The sequence below is a fragment of the Gymnodraco acuticeps genome, unplaced genomic scaffold (assembly GCF_902827175.1).
Source record: "Gymnodraco acuticeps unplaced genomic scaffold, fGymAcu1.1, whole genome shotgun sequence".
NCBI classification, from domain to species: Eukaryota; Metazoa; Chordata; class Actinopteri; order Perciformes; family Bathydraconidae; genus Gymnodraco; species Gymnodraco acuticeps.
In genome coordinates this window covers 862806-882542 of record NW_022991022.1, presented here as the reverse complement: position 1 = coordinate 882542, position 19737 = coordinate 862806, and the positions used below count along the sequence as shown (strand labels likewise).

General features: G+C 40.0%; 2 protein-coding genes across 6 annotated transcripts in view; one reads left to right on the top strand and one right to left on the bottom strand.

The window, feature by feature from the left end:
* bbs9 (Bardet-Biedl syndrome 9) overlaps positions 1–2999 on the bottom strand; it is a gene marked incomplete at its 3' end in the record, with an annotated part of 39337 nt that extends 36338 nt beyond the window's left edge. Inside the window, 1 exon segment of the mRNA XM_034236315.1 lies at positions 2776–2999.
* LOC117559523 (ribonuclease inhibitor-like) overlaps positions 2881–19737 on the top strand; it is a 31727-nt gene continuing 14870 nt past the window's right edge. Inside the window, exons 1-8 of one of the 5 annotated variants that reach the window (XM_034236318.1) lie at positions 2897–3206; positions 4498–4647; positions 5583–5756; positions 8989–9162; positions 13262–13435; positions 14909–15082; positions 18047–18220; positions 18972–19073. In XM_034236318.1, coding sequence (XP_034092209.1) covers positions 4517–4647; positions 5583–5756; positions 8989–9162; positions 13262–13435; positions 14909–15082; positions 18047–18220; positions 18972–19073 — 1103 coding nt within the window. In that variant the 5' untranslated portion in view covers positions 2897–3206; positions 4498–4516. Of the gene's footprint in view, positions 3207–4497; positions 4648–5582; positions 5757–8988; positions 9163–13261; positions 13436–14908; positions 15083–18046; positions 18221–18971; positions 19074–19737 lie in introns of all 5 variants that reach the window. The other 4 variants (XM_034236320.1, XM_034236317.1, XM_034236316.1 and 1 more) reach the window with 4 other exon arrangements.

Here is a 19737-nt window from a genome sequence, read left to right as displayed (position 1 = left end):
GTTGTTGAACATCGGCTAGCCACTGAGACTTTCCGCACTTTTAGCAACTTGCCGCTCAGAGTCATTTCAGTGTGTTGCTCTTGCAGCAATATTTTCCAGTATTTGATCATAATCGCAAAAACAGAATGATAATACTATTTTAGGGCTATATTGTGTAAACCTTTGGCAGGTTTAAATAACATGTCATTGAGCCGATGCTTTCATCCAAAGTGACTTTAAGTATCAACCATGAAGACACAAACTCAGAACTGCAACCAATCTGCACGTAAAATAGCTTCAAATAACACAAACCATTGTAAGTACTGGTGCATTGGTTTTAAAGAGCAAAGCGTTTACTGTGTGTGTGTGTGTGTGTGTGTGTGTGTGTGTGTGTGTGTGTGTGTGTGTGTGTGTGTGTGTGTGTGTGTGTGTGTGTGTGTGTGTGTGTGTGTGTGTGTGTGTGTGTGTGTGTGTGTGTGTGTGTGTGTGTGTGTGTGTGTGTGTGTGTGTGTGTGTGTGTGTTCTTTAAGTGTGATGGTCAAGGCGCAGACTGAAACCGATGGGTTTCAGTCTGCGCCGGAAGATCTGATTTCTTCTGCTTGAACGGAATCAAACCCTCTGTTCACTACAAGAACACTGGATAATCAATCTGCAGCCAATAGCGGAGCAGAAGAGCAGATCACATGACCTGAGTATGAGAGTAGGGAGGGTAATAAGAAGGGAGGTGGGGGCAAGCAGCTTTGCTACTTGCTAAGTGCTGAGCAGGTGGAACGGGCAGCTAATCCACAGAGCCCCCCCCCTCCCATCTACACTGCCACAAAGAAACGAGTTCAAGGAATATTTCACCATCTTCTAAACAGATGAATGTCTAAAATGCTCTGAATCTGAATCAGGAACAGGTTTATTGCCAGGTAGGTTTACACGTACGAGGAATCTGACTTGATGTCATGGTGCATACATAAAAAATAACATTACAAAATATTATAAATAATTAAAAATATAGTAAAATATTGCAGTATTTACATGAATGGAATAAAATATGGAATATTGAGAGGCATGTACAAAGATTCTCTACTAATGCTTTTATTATCAAACCAGGAAATGAAGACACTTAATAAAATATTGTCCCGAAAGCATAGAGTCGTTAGATTGTTTTCTAATGATGCAGAATGAAATGATCATTCTCTAATGACAGCTGGGAGGGAAGCAGGAAGCTATCGGCACTCCTCGCTTGTTATTATAGCAGTTTTATGTCTGACAGGCTGATGGATTTATCACTGTGTGGTTTAGCTTTGTGATTTGTTCACTTCCCTTGACACAACCTGTTGCACGTCCTGTTGCAGCAACTTGCCCTAAACAGTTATGAGTTATTTTAAATCAATGAGATGTAAAACGTGCCTTTAATAATGCTTTCCATCTTTCTGTTTGCTTTCTGCCAGAATTAAGCCGGTAGAAAAGGTCAATAAACTCCACGTTAGTCCATGTTGTTTTTGTCAGGGCACCCTGTTCAGTCCTCTGTGGTGGAAGGCACCCTGACGTCTCTGAAGGCTCAGGGAAAGTGACCAACACTGTTTACGGCTGTACAATTATATATCAATATAGCTATAAGACCTTCCTGTAATATTCCCAAATATAACACCAGAAACATCTGAAGAAAAGAACATCTGAAGTCCAAATGGAAGTTGAAACTGTAAGAATCAGAATCATTTTCATTTCAAACCTTTAATACTTTATTATCCCAGGGGAAAATGGGTTGCTGAATGTTAGAATATCAAATTAACAACACATTTTAATTAAATAATATATAGATATTCATGTAAACTTAGAAAGGTATAACTAAAATATAAAATATGTTGTTTGTTTTGTAGCCTTTATTTAACCAGGTGAAAATCCCATTGAGATCAACGATCTCTTTTTCAAGGGAGACCTGCAGCAAAATAATATAATAAAAATAACCAGAATATTTAAAAACATGGACACATTGTACTTCAATGTGGAAAGAGGTATTTTTTCCTTAAATATTACTTAAATATGTGTATAACATGAAAGGAGTATTTAAACTCAAATGAATTAATGGTTCAAGCTTTGTCTTCTATGTATCTTTAGAACACATACATGTGTTTACAGTCCACTTCAGAATAATATATATGATATATGTTATAATGATTGATCATTAAAGTGTTATCAAAGCTGGTAAAGGTGCAGCTAGTGAATTTACTCCAGGTGGAACTAAAGTCTGATTTAACACAAAGTAGTATGAAATTAAAATACAAAAAAAGTACAAGTATCTCAAAAGTATACTTAAGTACAGTACTTGAGTAAATATAGTTAGTTACTTTACACAACTGCGAGCAAAGCAACTGAATCACAAGAGGATAACTAACAGTCCCATCTTATAGAAGACAGAAAGCAGCCGACACATGCCAACAACTACACTATAGCTATTGTACATACGACAATAAAGCCTCTGTATCTTTGAAGACCAAACACCTGTGGGTTCATTGTTCTATAACTAAGAACACTCTTGTTATTGCAAATATGTCCAATATGACCGAGCATACAAACACTTAAAGTAATCACACATGCCTTCAGAAGCTGAACAGCAGAACGGTTACAAATCTTATCTCGCAGCTAACGTCAAGCCGGCAGAATTAACTTTAGCTTAGCTAATTAGCTAGCTCTCCAAGTTACCTGGATACTGAGCAGATATAAGAACAGCCTTATATATATATAAATATATAAATCCCCTCAGCTGGTGACTAAACACACTCAGGTTTGTTCCCGAGGTTCTCTTACCTTCACGTACACACGCCGGTCCGTAAAAGCCGATGTGTTGTTCCTCCTCACACACAAATCACATTTCTCACCCTCTATCTTGCAGCCATCGTACTGTTGTCATGACACTGACGCTCAACGGGCAAGCAGGGCGTTTGTGCGCAGGACCGGAAATGAGAACCGAAAGGACAGCCGGGAAATTGAGTTTCTGGACTGAATCAGAATGCAGAATACACTACATGCACAATCACTTCCGCATTGTACGTAGTACTGCTCAGCTGTTTACGGTACAACAACAACAATGGCAACCTTCTACACCCGGTGTTTACAAGAGCTCCCGAAATAGGAAATGACCGATGTTCATCGAATTTGCCGTACGACTAAATCCTCAGCCAGCAGATTGGACAAAGGGTTCAAATGATATGCTGCATCATATATTCATGATTACGAAGGTAATAAAAAAGTATATACGGAATGACTAGTTAACTAGCTAATGCTAACTTAGGCTACCATGTTAGTGAAAAAGAAGACATGATAATGCAGACGAGAAATGAAATGGAGAGACGTGGGCTTCTGCCCTGACTTTCTCAATACAAATGTTGACAAATCTAATTTCCCTCAGTTGCATTTTCACAAATAGAATAAAGGTTTCTCAAATCTAAAACTGTGTTATAAAGAATGTTTAGACTCTCTGGGATAATCTACTACAGATTTGATGAGTGTAGGTATAGTGGTTTTGGATCAGGACCTGGTCTAATGTGGTCTAGATGTGAAAAAAGCACTGAAATCTCCCTTTTTTGTATTTTCACAAATAGAATAAAGGTTTCACAAATCTAAAACTGTGTTATAAAGAATCTTTAGACTCTCTGGGATAATCCAGTCCAAATAAATCGGCTATGCAGCGATTTAAGAGGTACAAACACAGAGTATTGTTCGCTCAGCGCTGTAAATAAAATGTCCCTTAACTTTCCCCTTAACTGCTGAATCGGAAGCCAACTTCAGCGTTGTCAGGAATACTCTGTTACAGTAAAAGTCCTGCATACAAAATGTTACTAAAAGTAGAAAGTATAAGCATCAAAATATAGTTAAAGTAGCAAAAGTAAAAGTAGTGATTGTGCAGATTTGTCCATTTCAGAATAATATATATGATATGTTTTATAATGATTGATCATGAAAGTGTTCTCAAAGCTGGTGAAGGTGCAGCTAGTTTGAAGGACTTTGTATACTGCAGGGTAGCTGGTGGATTTACTCCAGGTGGAACTAAAGTCTGATTCAACACTTGATTAGATTTCACATCATTCATCCACATCTGTGAAAGTAACTAAAGGTATTAAATACATGTAGTGGTCCTAGTGGAGGAGAAGTACACCATTTTACTTTGAACTGTAGTGGAGTAGAAGTAAAAAGTAGTGAAACATTAAATACAGTACAGGTCCCTAAAAATTGCTTTTAATTAAAAGTGCAGTACTTGAGTAAATGTATTTAGTTACTTTACACCACAGCTGATTTCCATTGGTCTCCAGTCAGTGCAATACATGTAGCTTGTGCTGTTGTGTGTTTGGGTCAAACTTGGTGATATGATTAATTTGCGTTATTTTTTTTTAACACATTAAGGTTTTCATAGTAATTGCAAGTGTTAAAAACTTTTGTTGACAGCCCAAATTTAACCCAAAATGTATCATTACGGAGGTTTTGACTGAAATGTTTGCATTAGAAAGTGTATGTTTATTTATTTGTTTCCAGGGTAAGTTCAACTCTCAGAATGGAGAACATGAGAGATTTGAATGAGGAAGAGGACAACTCTTCAGTCTCCAGCTGTCTGTCTCTGAAGAGTGACCGGTCTAAAGAGCATCCTCCAGTCTTCAGTAATGATCCTAGACCCTCAGACACAAAGTAAGAGTCTGTTTCTACTGTAATCTGACCTGAAGAGGAGTCTGATTTGATGTGGAGCACAGAAATGAAACAAAGTAAATTAGAGTAAAGAAACCCAGAAGAGGAAAGTAGAAAATGTGTAACTGAGCTGTGGCTGTGCTCCTTGGCATCAACAGCCACAGTAAATGATCTACTATTGTGAAATAATTTGAGATGAGGGACTTTGTGTTAGGTTTGAGTAAATCAACATGTAACACTTTTCCCTCATGAATTAATTCTAACAGCCGAAACCCTCAAACACGACTTAAAAAGTGAAAGTCTGGAGCAAGTCCAACAATCTTTAATAAGGTAAACGGGCTGAAATCAAAAGCTGCCCTTTACAAAAACTAATTCAGATTCAGATATTGTCATTACATAGTACATGTAGCCTACTAGTGACGAAATGTAAGTTTGGCATCTGACCAGAAGTGCAAAATAGCAGTGCAGGTGTCTACATAATAAGAATAATTATAAATAGAATAATTATAAATAGGCTATAAACAGATGAATATGTACAGTATAAACGGTATTGACAGTAAAGGATATAAACAGGTGGGTGCTGGTAATGATGTGTGTGAAACATTGTGTTGCTTCCACAGACAGAGAGCAGAGTCCCCATTCTCCAGCTGTCTGTCTCTGAAGAGTGACTGGTCCAAACAGGAACCTCTAAACTTCAGTAATGAATGCTTAGTTCGAATGCTATCTGACAATTTAAAATATAATTGTATTATTATATAAGTGAAGTAGATTACAGTACAGGAACACAGTAGAATACAGTAAACATCTACAGCAGAGTTCAGTAATGAAACACTGTAAAGTGCAATAAAGTAACGCAGTTGGTAACTGTCTTTATTAAACCTTGAATATCTTAAGAAGTATCATTGTTTTCTAACTTACATCATGTGTTCTTTCTTCAGACTGGTTGGCTGTAGTTTGGCCGAGATCAGCTGTGCTGCTCTGGCCTCAGCTCTGAAGTCCAACCCCTCCCACCTGAGAGATCTGGACCTGGGTCTCAACGATCTGCAGGATTCAGCAGTGAAGCTGCTGAGTGATCTTCTGGAGAGTCCAGACTGCAGACTGGAGACTCTCAGGGTCAGTTCTCCATCTTTAACTTCTGTGCTGAGATTAATATGTGAGAGTTGTGTTGACTCTGAGCTGCAGACATCAGGCTGATATTATCCTGATCAACACTGAGTATCTTAAAGGGGACCTATCATGTCATCTTGCAAGAAACATCGTCTGAGGGCTTCTTAAAATTTTACAAACTATGAATGTGTCATACCCACTTCATGGGAAGAAACTCAGCTATCAGACAATATTAGCCATTTTTAGCTAAACGAAACACAAGGGTAATAACAAAGGCTCTGAATTAGCCCTAAGCGAAAAAATGCTAACACACTTAGCACAGAACTCACAGTAGAAATACTTTATTACTTATCGGATCTACACAAACAAGATATCAGATTCCACAGATTATAGAAGTATTAGTATCATCCAGTGACGTGCGGTGAGGTTCGTGGCTGGTGAGGCACTGACTCTTTTAGAGTCAGATTTACAAATATTATATTTTGACCTTAATCGAAATATTCGGTTATTTTCCAAAGCTTTTTTAGTCTGATGCTTCGATTCATTTTAAACAGACCGTTCAACAAAAGGATACCCAACATCTAAATATTGGATTGTTCTTTCTTAGTAAGATCCCATTTTCATTACAATTGGGGTCTTACCTTGACTTGAAGATGAAGTCCATGCTCTCCTTCTGGACAACAATCTCTATTACTTTTTTGTAAAAGTCCTCCTTATCTTCCTCTAGTTTCAAAAGTCTAGTTTGTTGTTTGCGTCTACCGTCTCTGCGTAGAATAACAGTAGCAACAAGAACCTGTGTGCTCACTTGCGCCCCCTTAGTGCGGCAGAGGTTATGGCTGCCTCCCCTGGTGCTTTTTTCATTGCCGTTGTATGATGAGACCAAGCGGGCCTAAATATCATATATACGTGAAATAAGTTATTTGGAGACTATGGGTGGCGAGGATAAATGTAATAAAGGGATCTACAAACATTACATTGGTGACATACAGTGAGATGGTAACAGGCATGCGCTTAGGGCCCGCTTTCCAGACAGTTTCTGTGGGGTGACGCATTCTGAGGTGAGGCAGAGCTCATCTGTGCCTCATCTCACCCCACAGTAACTGGCGTGAGCGCGCTCACAAAATAAATGTCCGCGCTAAATTAGTGCCCGCGCTCCAGCCAGTTACTTTGGGCTTACGAGAGGCAGAGCTCGTCCCTGCCTCACTCCTCATCGCTCCCATGTAGGAGTTGTAGCGGAGCTCGGCAAATTTGCTGATTTTGACTATAAAAAGCGATTGGAATCATACAGGAATCACACTTACAACACAGATCAGTGGAGACATGTTATTATTATTATTATTATTATTACTATTTCGTTTTTCTTTAGTTGTTTTTCCATTACATTGGAGTATGACAGGTGAGGCTCTGCCTCCCCTGACTGCACGTCGCTGGTATCATCACTGAGCGACCAAAACTTGTGGCAGGGTAAGCAAACCCAGATAGCACACAACGTAGCTTAACGGGACCAAAACGGAAAATAACATTACCTTTGCTGTTTTCTGATCAAAAGTTGTGTTCAATGGCATTAAAATGCATAAAACGCTGCTGGAGGTTAATCCAATGTCTCTGTGTCACTTTGAAATGATTACTGATAATCCATTTTCATATTTATGGCAAAAACCGTAGTTTTCAGTTGTCAGAGCGTAACATAGCTTTCGGTTTGGGCAAACTGGGTGCGCATCACTCTCACTCCTCATTGTAACGTGTAGATGTATTTAGGAACTTCCCCCTCAATTCTATTGGCTCTAACGGTCAAAAAGAGGTGTCAATCATCAAAATCGACCAATGGGTTCCAGAAAAAGGGCAAATTCACCCAAATGACCCCAGAGGTGTTTTGTTTTTACTAAACCTCTCTAAAAAGGTCAAATGTAACTTGTTTTGCATCAATTTGTTCTGGGGATGTTATTTTCGAGCCTGAGACCTTAACCAGTTAAGCCCTGAGCCTGTTTTTCAGGTCCCAGGCTCAAAAATGACATTCCCAAAACAAATTACTATATCTTCCCTTCTAAAAGGGGTAAATTAATAATCTTTTTTCTCAAAGTAATGATAAACCTGTGAGTTGGATGTAGAACAGTCAGAATCAATATAGATTTTTTTTATTTTAAAGTAAATTCAGATTGAACATAGTAAACAAATATATAAATTATAGTGCCCGTCCAAAAACAAACATTACTTATAGTGAAAACCACCCTTGAATGATGAGATAGTAGACTAAAACTTTTAGGAATCCAAACTAAAACATATAATGAGTACCCTGCATCAAGATTGATGCAAAACAAGTGACATTTGACCTTTTTAGAGAGATTTAGAAAAATAATACCACTTCTGGGGTCATTTGGGTGCATTTTTCATATCTCTGGCCCCCCTCGTTCGATTTTGATGATTGACATCTCTTTTTAACCGTTAGAGCCAATAGAATCAAGGGGAAGTTCCTCAAATCCATCTAAACATTACCCATTGGTGAATGAGTGATGCGTAGCCAGAATGCCTCGGAACCGGAAGCTGCGATACACTCTGGTGGCTATCATTAGCAGCTAATATGAAAACTCCGCTATTATTGACGTAAAAATGTAATGATGGATTATCAGTAATCATTTCAAAGTGACACAGACACATTGGATTATTAACCTATGGATTAACCTTCAGCAGCGTTTTTATCGTTTTAATGCCATTGAACACGACTTTTGATCAGATCAACAGCTAAGGTAAGACGATGTCCCATGAATGCTCCGTAAAGCTCGGTGTTGTGATTTCTATGTATGCTTCCCATGTCGCGAGTTCTGATCGTTCAGTGATGATACTTATATATCTGGAATCTGTGGAATCTCAGCTTGCTAATCAATATCGTGTTGGTGCAGTTACGATAAGTAATAAGGGTATTTATACCTAGAGTTCTGTGCTAAGTGTGTTAGCATTATTTCGCTCGGGGCTCATTTAGATGCTTCTTGTGAGACTTTTTCGGTAAAAATGGTTCGTATTGTCAGTTAGCTGAGTTTCTTCCCGTTAATCGGGGATTAATAGGTTTTTAAATGTTAAGAAGCCCTGAGACACAGTTTAATGAAAACAAAAAACCCGCAGTCCCCGGTACCGGGGGCTCTCGGGCTTAACAGGTTAAAAACAGGCTTGGGGCATAACTGGTTAAACCTTTTATAACAGGAACATTGTTTTCTAAACTTACATCAAGTGTTCTTCATTCAGACTGAGGGACTGCAGTTTGTCAGAGATCAGCTGTGCTGCTCTGGCCTCAGCTCTGAAGTCCAACCCCTCCCATCTGAGAGTTCTGGACCTGAGAGAGAACGATATGAAGGATTCAGGAGTGAAGCTGCTGAGTGATTTTCTGGAGAGTCCAGACTGCAGACTGGAGACTCTCAGGTCAGTTCTCCATCTTTAACTTCTGTGCTGAGATTAATATGTGAGAGTTGTGTTGACTCTGAGCTGCAGACATCAGGCTGATATTATCCTCATCCTCACTGAGTATCTTAAAGGGGACCTATCATGCAAAATGCGCCTTTTGATGTATTTTATACATAAATATGTGTCCCCGGTGTGTCAGGGAACTCACAAAGCGTCAGAAAACAAAACCTTCTCTCTTTTCCTCCATACCCAAATCTCTAAAAACAGGGGCTACAACGGAGCTGATCAAGATTTGCGTCCGATATGACGTCATATCTGAAATATACCCACGGCCCTATCAGAAACGTTGCTATCAGAAACAATGCCCTACTGTTTTGGACGTAATATGGTCTTTGTTTACATTAGCAAGCATCGCTAACCAGGGCTCGACAGTAACGGTTGCCAGGTTGCCATTGGCAACCATTCAGAAAAAATGTTAGCCACTTCTTGGCCTTTGGTTGCCATCAGTGGCAACCCGTTTTTAACATAAAGAAATAAGGACAGCAAACAGCTAAATGTGCACCCCAAAAGAGATAAATGTTAATTATTGTTGTGACCAGTCGGAACCTGGTCCTTAAGTTGCACGTGCATTGGTGTGGTTACGAGCCAGAAAGCGATGCACGTGTACTCGCGTGCAGGGTGCGCCGTGTGTTTGTTTTACAAAAAATGGCGAAGCAAATTAAGTTGTTTGACTGTGGGGTAAAAAGTTCGGTCAACATCTCAAACGAATGTTCAAAGTGATTCAACTGATAAAGCGCATGGTGAACCCGAATGAAAAGCAAAGAGGAAATGTGTAAAGTCTTCGGAGGCGAAATATTTATTATGTACATTCTGCTCCGTTGTGCATTCACTTCCGGTAAAAGTTCCTTCAAAATAAGAGTCCCGATCTTATTACTACCAAAATAAAAGTGCAAAACGAAACTTTACCATAGGAAAATATTGGCATACAAATATAATCACTTCTATAAAAAGGTAACACATGTTAAATATAGTTAGACATATTAAAGGTAATTTACAGCATTAATAATTAATATCTAATTCTTAACTGTGAATGGTTTTCATTTATTTAACATTAGAAATGTATTAGTCTGGCCAATCCAAGACTTCAATGCTGAAGGGCCAATGGATCTATGGTGGGGATCAGCACCAGAGTTGGGTGTAACGCGTTAAGGCCCTGACACACCTACCCGATTCTGGGAGTCAGAGGCCGTCAGAGGCAGTCGGGCATTCGCGGCACCCTACTCAGGTCGGTGTGTCCCGCACCGTCGTTGCTTTACGGCACATTTTCACATCTCCCATGGCCGATTAGACATGTTGAATCGGCCAAAGAAATCACTCTGATTGGCTGTTGCCTCTTTTGAACCCAGATTGAGGATGTTGTGAGTGCGCCGCCGCCGACTCCGAACCAGCACAAATTTGAATTTGGAGGACCGGTAACCAAAGCAGAGATGGACAGGCTTGTAGCATCCTTCATACTAGAGGAAATGTTGCCCATTTGCACAGTGGAATCACCATCGTTCAGAGATATACTGCGCAAAATACAGATAGCAGGAGACAGAGGACAGCCATAGCCAGATAGGAAAACTTTCAGGAGCTATCTGTCTCGCAGAGGCAAAACTGTGTCTGCGTGATCTGCCTGTAGGGAGGGGCGGCCCGGCCCTGCGAGTAAAGAAACGAGTAACTTCAAGACAATGGTACTTGCTTACCATGCTGCGAATGGATCTGGCCCTTCGTACATCCAGGACATGGTTAAACCGTACACCCCAGCGTGTGCACTATGCTCTGCATCAGCCAAACGACTCGCTGCACCCTCGCTGCGAGGGGGACCCAAGTTCCCATCGGCGAAAACACGTGGGTTTGCTGTCCTGGCTCCAGGATGGTGGAATGAGCTCCCCATTGACATCAGGACAGCAGATAGCTTGCACATCTTCCGGTGCAAACTGAAAACTCATCTCTTTCGACTCCACTTCGAGCGATAGAACTATTAACGAAGCACTTTTATACTAATAAAGGACTGGCTTATCTAAAGCCAGTTGAGTAGCACTTGAAATGTTTGGCTCTATGAAACCTGATGTACTTATATGATTCTGTTTTCTTCAAGGTTGTGTCTTCCTGGTCGAATGCACTTATTGTAAGTCGCTTTGGATAAAAGCGTCAGCTAAATGCAATGTAATGTAAAGTAACGAGTAAAGTAACAAGTAAAGTAACGACTTACTTCATGTAGAGAGTAACGAAGTAGTGTAATATATTGCTTTTTTTAAAAAAGTAATATGTAATATATTGCTTTTTTTTAGTAACGACCCCATCTCTGGTCAGCACAAAGGTCAAGAAAACCCACATTTGAAAGGGAGATAACGGATGACCAAGAAACTAGTGATCTATGAAGAACAGAACGAAAGCTCCACTACTGGTGTTTTGTATACCAGCAATTGCGGGTGGACAAGCTTCCTATCACTTAAGTTTCAAATAATTGTGTTAATTACTTATTGTAAAGCATTTGAACATTCTTTTGTGTCACATTTTCAGTATTAAGGTGATGTATAACTGCATAGTATCTTCATTATTTAAAATATAAGGTGACTAAAAATGACTACCATATTTTCAGTTTTGGCAACCAAAAGCTGATGCCTGGTTGCCAGCCTGGCAACCACTTTTGAAAGTTAGCGTTGAGCCCTGATAACACTCAGAGCTAACCTGTACTGGAGAGAATATGTGTAAAAAAGCAGGAACAAAAAAAAAGAACTCACCTTGTGGTAAACCCGCAAGAGAAAATGTAGTTGAACTCCATACTGTTTCAGAAATACTCCTTGATGTGGTTTGGAACATGACATGGCGTTTAATCACAGGAGCATTAGGCTGAATCTGCCGGGTAATTATGAGCAGGCATTAGCTCCCCCTCCTCTTTTATTTTTGTTTAAGCTAAGGACCCCGAACCTGCAGTTCTCTAACAGGGCTGGAATAGAGGGATATGAGGGATGTAATGCATGATCTGTTTGGTATTTTGAGCAAAACACATAATAGACATGTTTTTTATATATCTGAGATCCCATAATGTATGCCTAAAAATAGCATAATAGGCAGGGGTGCACATAACTGTTTTGCCCTGGTTCTCAAAGGAGCACCTGGAGATGTTGCTTGGTGCGCATCCTTAAAATGAAATAAACCGGACCTTTTGAGGGGTACTTGACTTTATGAACAGGGGGGAAGGGGGGAGGCGCGCTAGTGAGCATGCAGCAGGGTTACTGTGGGGAGCGCATTAAGCAGACCCTTCACGCGATAGCGAGTGGTAGAGCGAGTGATCGCAGATGCCGTCGTGCTCGTGGACGGATTAAAACAATTAAACCTAAATAGCTCGCAAATTATACTTTGGGGGCCGTTAATATACCTGGGCGGCCGCCCAAGTAAAGTCTATGTGTGGGAAACCCTGCTATCTTACCAGTTCTTATGCAACTCACAAATATCTCTCGCTCCTGGAGAGAGTAGAGAGCGAGAGAGAGATCGAGCTTAGGAGAGCGGACTCTCATATCTCTCATCTCTCTCTCTCATCTATCTCGCGCGATCTGCTATCTCTCTATATCATTCTCTCTCTCTCTCTCTCTCTCTCTCTCTCTCTCTCTCTCTCTCTCTCTCTCTCTCTCTCTCTCTCTTCAAATGATCCGGTGCTCTTTTTTGGCGGGGGGTTCGCATGCGCACCTGCGCACCAGTTATGTGCAGCCCTGATAATAGGAGAACTTTAAAGCTAAAGTCTATTTTCTTCTTCTGTGGTTTAGTTCATTGACTGTGGCAGAGCAATGTTAAGGAAAAATAGAACTCTGCATAATTCACTCTGAACCTCTTAAAAACCTGAAATTCATCTTATATTCTGTCATGTATTTTTTAAATAAAGGACATTTTTTATTGAAGGTGAAGCATGTTGTCCTTAATATTAATGAGAGCTCTTTTCTCTTTCTGTATCTTAGTTTTTAACTTGTTGACTTCTACATTCTCTACTTCCTCAGCTATACAAAGATTATTAAACCTTGAATATGTTAAACATTGATTTTTTTTTCTAAACATACATCATGTGTTCTTTATTCAGACTGAGTGGCTGCAGTTTGTCAGAGATCAGATGTGCTGCTCTGGCCTCAGCTCTGAAGTCCAACCCCTCCCATCTGAGAGATCTGGACCTGAGCGAGAACGATCTGAAGGATTCAGCAGTGAAGCTGCTGAGTGATTTTCTGGAGAGTCCAGACTGCAGACTGGAGACTCTCAGGTCAGTTCTCCATCTTTTACTTCTGTGCTGAGATTAATATGTGAGAGTTGTGTTGACTCTGAGCTGCAGACATCAGTCTGATATTATCCTGATCCTCACTGAGTATCTTAAAGGGGACCTATCATGCAAAATGCACTTTTGGATGTCTTTTATACATAAACATGTGTCCCCGGTGCGTCAGGGAACTCACAAAGTGTCAGAAAACAAAACCCTTTCTCTTTTCCTCCATACCCAAATCTCTAAAAACGGGGTTACAACAGAGCTGATCAAGATCTGCGTCCGATATGACGTATGCGGACCCACTGCCCTATCAGAAAAGTTGCTATCAGAAACAATGCCCGACTGTTTTGGACGTAATATGGTCTTTGTTTACATTAGCAAACATTGCTAACACTCACAGCTAACCTGTACTGGAGAGAATATGTGTAAAAAAGCAGGAAATAAGAAAAGGAACTCACCTTGTGGTAAACCCCCAAGAGAAAATATATTTGAGCTCCATACTGTTTCAGAAATACTCCTTGATGTGGTTTGGAACATGATGTGGCGTTTAATCAAGGGAGCATTAGGCTGAATCTGCCGGGTAATTATGAGCAGGCATTAGCTCCCCCTCCTCTTTTATTTTTGTTTAAGCTAAGGACCCCGAACCTGCAGTTCTCTAACAGGGCTGGAATAGAGGGATATGAGGGATGTAATGCATGATCTGTTTGGTATTTTGAGCAAAACACATCATAGACATGTTTTTTATATATCTGAGACCCATAATGTATGCCTAAAAATAGCATAGTAGGAGAACTTTAAAGCTAAAGTCTATTGTCTTCTTCTGTGGTTTAGTTCATTGACTGTGGCAGAGCAATTTTAAGGAAAAATTGAACTCTGCATAATTCACTCTGAACCTCTTAAAAACCTGAAATTCATCTTATATTCTGTCATGTATTTTTTAAATAAATGACATTATAAACACATGAATACAATAATTAATTATTTCTACAAAAAATATCAAACACTAACAAATATTTTCAGTGTTTGCTGTTTCCAAAAAATGTATAAAGCTACATGATGCGTACATAGTTCAAACTGAAGATGCTTTGGATTTATGGCTCCACTTGTTCTGAAATATATGTTCTCTCTTAATTTTGATCAAATTTCCTCAAAATGTATCCTGAGATATTTGTCTTCTTTGTAAACTCTGTGATCTTAAGTTGAATCAGTTTCAGTGGGTTTGTATTTGTCTGGCTGCACATCACAGTTAGTGTAGATGGAGCAGAGTTTAAGATGTGAAGTGTCCACTTTTTATTGAAGTAGAAGCACATTGTCTTTAATATTAATGAGAGCTCTTTTTCTCTTTCTGCATCTTACAGTTTTTAACTTGTTGGCTTCTAGATTCTCTATTTCCTCATGAACAGATTATTAAACCTTGAATATTTTAAGCAGGAATATTGTTTTCTAAAGTGACGTCATGTGTTCTTTTTTCAGACTGAGTGAATGCAGGTTGTCAGAGATCAGCTGTGATTCTCTGATCTCAGCTCTGAAGTCCAACCCCTCCCATCTGAGAGATCTGGACCTGGGTCTCAACGATCTGCAAGATTCAGGAGTGAAGCTGCTGAGTGATCTTCTGGAGAGTCCAGACTGCAGACTGGAGACTCTCAGGTCAGTTCTCCATCTTTAACTTCTGTGCTGAGATTAATATGTGAGAGTTGTGTTGACTCTGAGCTGCAGACATCAGGCTGATATTATCCTGATCCTCACTGAGTATCTTAATGCTGAAGTCTATTTTCTTATATTTTCTGTGCTTTATATGAGTTATTTGACTGTTGCAGAGCAATGTTGATCTTTAAATTGAAATATCCTATGTTGCATAATTCACTCTGAACCTCTTAAACACCTGACATGCATCTAATATTCTCCAGAATGATGTTAACAACAATACTGTAAGGGAAACTTCTGCAGCAATGGAGAGTCAGGACTCAGAGAGACACGAGGAGAGTTGGAGCTTTCATGTCAAACACTGATGTTTATTACAAGTATCGGCCGGAGAAATTCACATCACAAGTCACACAGCCAGAGATTCTGACTGCACTGGTGGGTTGCCATGTCAATTCTGCCCAGCCTCTCTCTCGATAGACCTTTTAACTAGTTTACAGAGTTAATCCACATATTGGGGGGCTGACGTAAACATTCTGGGAACACTGGAGACAGCCCCAACATCTGGATTAACTTAATCACCTGTCTGTGGTGCTTAGAAGCCAGCGTTCTCACAGTCATAAAACCCTCTGTGACCGATAGTTGACCGGTCATAAAACTGAGAATAACAACATATGACTGCATTAGCACATTCCTTACGGGAGATAACAGACGTTGGTGATAAACGTCAACAGGCAGAAAGGTTAAATATCTTAGGAGTAAGGAAGAATTATTCCCTCACAAATACCATCATTTTGTATTTGTCTGGCTGAACATCATGAGTTAGTGTAGATCAGGGGTCGGCAACCTGGCACGCGGCACCGTAACCAGTGGCACACTAGGAATAAGTGGAATAAGTGTGCAAAATATTTAAATTGTATTTTGGGATCCTGAACGAGACCGCCGCCAGAGCGTGTCTCCCCGTTACCCGCAGAAGGAAGCCATGCACGCAACGCAGCCCCGCTCTCTTTAACTACAGGTGACTTTCTGGCGCTTTCCTCCGTGGTGCGGATCGTTTCACCACGGAGGAAAGCACTTCACAAATTGCAGTACCCATAAGGAGCTGTACACATGCTGCAGTTTTTGCGTGGCTGTGTATTTAGTTGAAAGCCCAGTGGCGATCTGCTCATCTCTCATCGAAATAATATGCTACAAAGGGACTGGCCATCTGTGTGTTGAACTTTCCTGTCGGCTCCCAGACCGTAGTTGAGGAGGGCAGGAGCAACAAGCTTCAGGTTCAATAACCCACTTTAGCTTCAATGACTGGAGAGAGGCGAGCTCTTCTTGGGAGGCCGTTGCATTTATTTAGCTGTTCTTCTGTTTCACAAAATACATCACAGAGCTCTGTTTTTCTGCTTCCTCGTTTCACTTCCAGAAACAAACACACGTTCGCTCACTGTCGCTCTACCATCCACAAACACACATGCACAAGCCAGACCCCTCTCTCTCTCTCTCTCTTAAAGGGACAGCGATCTCATCTCACTCTGCATGACCCTAATATCATAACATGTGTGTTCTGGAGAATCACAGAACGGACGATCGTCCTTATTATTATGCCGTTTAAACTAATTATTTAAATGTGTTTGTTAAATTCAGCATCATGTAAGTTGCGCTGACAGGTCCACACACTGCTCCCCCGCCCTCCTGCTGATAGTTGACCAGCGTCAAGCTTCTCAACCCCCCCCCCCCCCCGTTGATAATTCTCGATCGTTGGCACGCTGATAACAATTTTTTTTTTTAAATGGCACTTCATATCAAAAAAGTTGCCGACCCCTGGTGTAGATGGAGCAGAGTTTCAGATGTGAAGTCACCACTTTATTATTGAAGGAGAAGCACGTTGTCTTTAATATTAATAAGAGCCAAGGCAAGTTTATTTATACAGCACCTTTAAACACAAGGCAATTCAAAGTGCTTTACAAAAATGAAAGACATTAAGAGCATTAAGAACTAGTGCAGTGGAAACACGTCATTAAAAAGAAAATGTAATAAAATAAACGGAAAAAATACATGGATAAAAGTTACAGTGCAGTCTAAGATGTGAATAGTTCAATTAAAAGCAGCGACAAAAAGAAAAGTCTTCAGCCTGGATTTAAAAGTAGTCAGAGTTGCAGCGGACCTGCAGGTTTCTGGGAGTTTGTTCCAGATAATTGGAGCATAATAACTGAACGCTGCTTCTCCATGTTTAGTTCTGACTCTGGGGACAGAAAGCTGACCAGTCCCTGAAGACCTGAGAGATCTGGATGGTTCATAATTTAGCAGGAGGTCAGAAATGTATTTTGGGCCTAAACCATTCAGTGCTTTATAAACCAGCAGCAGTATTTTTAAATCTATTCTTTGACACACAGGAAGCCAGTGTAAAGACTTCAGAACAGGAGTGATGTGATCCACTTTCTTAGTGTTAGTGAGGACTCGAGCAGCAGCGTTCTGAATCAGCTGCAGCTTTCTGATAGATTTTTTAGTGAGACCTGTGAAGATACCATTGCAGTAGTCGAGTCTACTGAAGATAAAAGCATGGACAAGTTGTTCCAAATCCTGCTGTGACATTAGTCTTTTAATCCTAGATATATTCTTTAGGTGATAGTAGGCTGATTTAGTAACAGTTTTAATGTGACTGTTGAAACTCAGGTCAGAGTCCATGACTACACCTAGATTTCTGGCTTTATCTGTTGTTTTGAACATTGCAGGCTGAAGCTCAGCGCTGAATTGTATTCGTTCCTCCTTGGCTCCAAAAACCATTACCTCAGTTCCTTATCTTTGTTCATTTTGAGCTCTTTTACATTTGTGTATCTTGCCGTTTTTATCCTGTTTGGAGTTTCCACTTTCTAAACTTCTACATTCTGTACTTCTGCATCTATAAACAGATTATTAAACCTTGAATATTTTAAGCATGAACATTGTTTTCTAAACTTACATAATGTATTCTTTATTCAGACTGTGGAGCTGCAGGTTCTCAGAGATCAGCTGGGCTGCTCTGATCTCAGCTCTGAAGTCCAACCCCTCCCATCTGAGACATCTGGACCTGAGTGGCAACAATTTGAAGGATTCAGGAGTGAAGCTGCTCAGTGATCTTCTGGAGAGTCCAGACTGCAGACTGGAGAAATTCACGTCAGTTCTCCATCTTTTACTTCTGTGCTGAGATTAATATGTGAGAGTTGTGTTGACTCTGAGCTGCAGACATCAGGCTGATATGATCCTGATCCTCACTGAGTATCTTAATGCTTAAGTCTATTTTCTTCTTCTGTGGTTTAGTTAATTGACTGTGTTGACAATGTATTGACAATGTTGATCTTTAAACTGAAAAATCCTATATTGCATAATTCACTCTGAACCTCTTAAACACCTGACATGTATCTTATATTCTCCAGAATGATTTTAACAAATTATCTTAAAACATAAAATACAATAATTAAATATTTCTATTAAAACTATCAAACACTAACAAATAAATTCAGGTTTTGCTGTTTCCAACATTTGAATGGGTCTACATGATGCTCATACTGACTGAATAGTTGAAGCTTTAGATGCTCTGATTTATGAATCCACTATTCCTAAAATAAATATTATTGATAAATATTGATCACATGTATTCTAAATTCATCCTGACATATTTGTCAGGATGAATTTGTAAACGTTGTGATCTTGAGTTGAATCAGTTTATGTGGGTTTTTATTTGTCTGGCTGCACATCATGAGTTAGTGTAGATGGAGCAGAGTTTAAAGGGGACCTATCATGCAAAATGCACTTTGTGATGTCTTTTATACATAAATATGTGTCCCCGGTGCGTCGGGGAACTCAGGCAGCGTCAGAAAATAAAACCCCCTCTCTTTTCCCCCGTACCCACATCTTTTTAAAACAGGTGTACAACGAGCGGATACAGATTTGCTGCCGATATGACGTCAAATTGGCAGCGGACCCACAGAAAGTTGCCATCAGAAACAATGCCTGACATGTTTTGGACGTAATATTGCCTGTGTTTACATTAGCAAGCCTTGCTAACACTCAGAGCTAACCTGTACTGTAGAGCACATGTGTTTAAAAAGCAGGAAATAAAAAAAGGAACTCACCTTGTGATAAACCCGCAAGAGAAAAAGCATTTGAGCTCCATACTGTTTCAGAAATAATCTTTGATGTGGTTTAAACAGGATGGCGTTTTATCACAGCAGAATTTAACTTTATCTCCGGTAGAATTCTGATCAGGCATTAGCTCCGCCTCCTCTTTTTTTTTTTTTTTAAGCTAAGGACCCAAAATCCGCGCTTCTCTAACCGGGCTGCAAAAGAGGGGTTTGAGCAGTATGAGGCATGGCTACAATGGGTGATCTGTTTGGTATTTTAAGCAAATAACTTCACAGATATGTTTTGTATAGGTATGGCCCTACAATATATGTTTCCAATATAGCATAATAGGTCCACCTTAAGATGCTACTTTTTATTGAAGGAGAAGCACGTTGTCTTTAATATTAATAAGAGCCAAGGCAACTTTATTTATACAGCACCTTTCAACACAAGGCAATTCAAAGGATTTTTAGTGGGGGTCTTTACAAAAACAGGAAGCCAGTGTAAAGACTTCAGAACTGGAGTGATGTCAGGCCAGATGTTATGTGTCTTATTGTTACGTTTGTAGT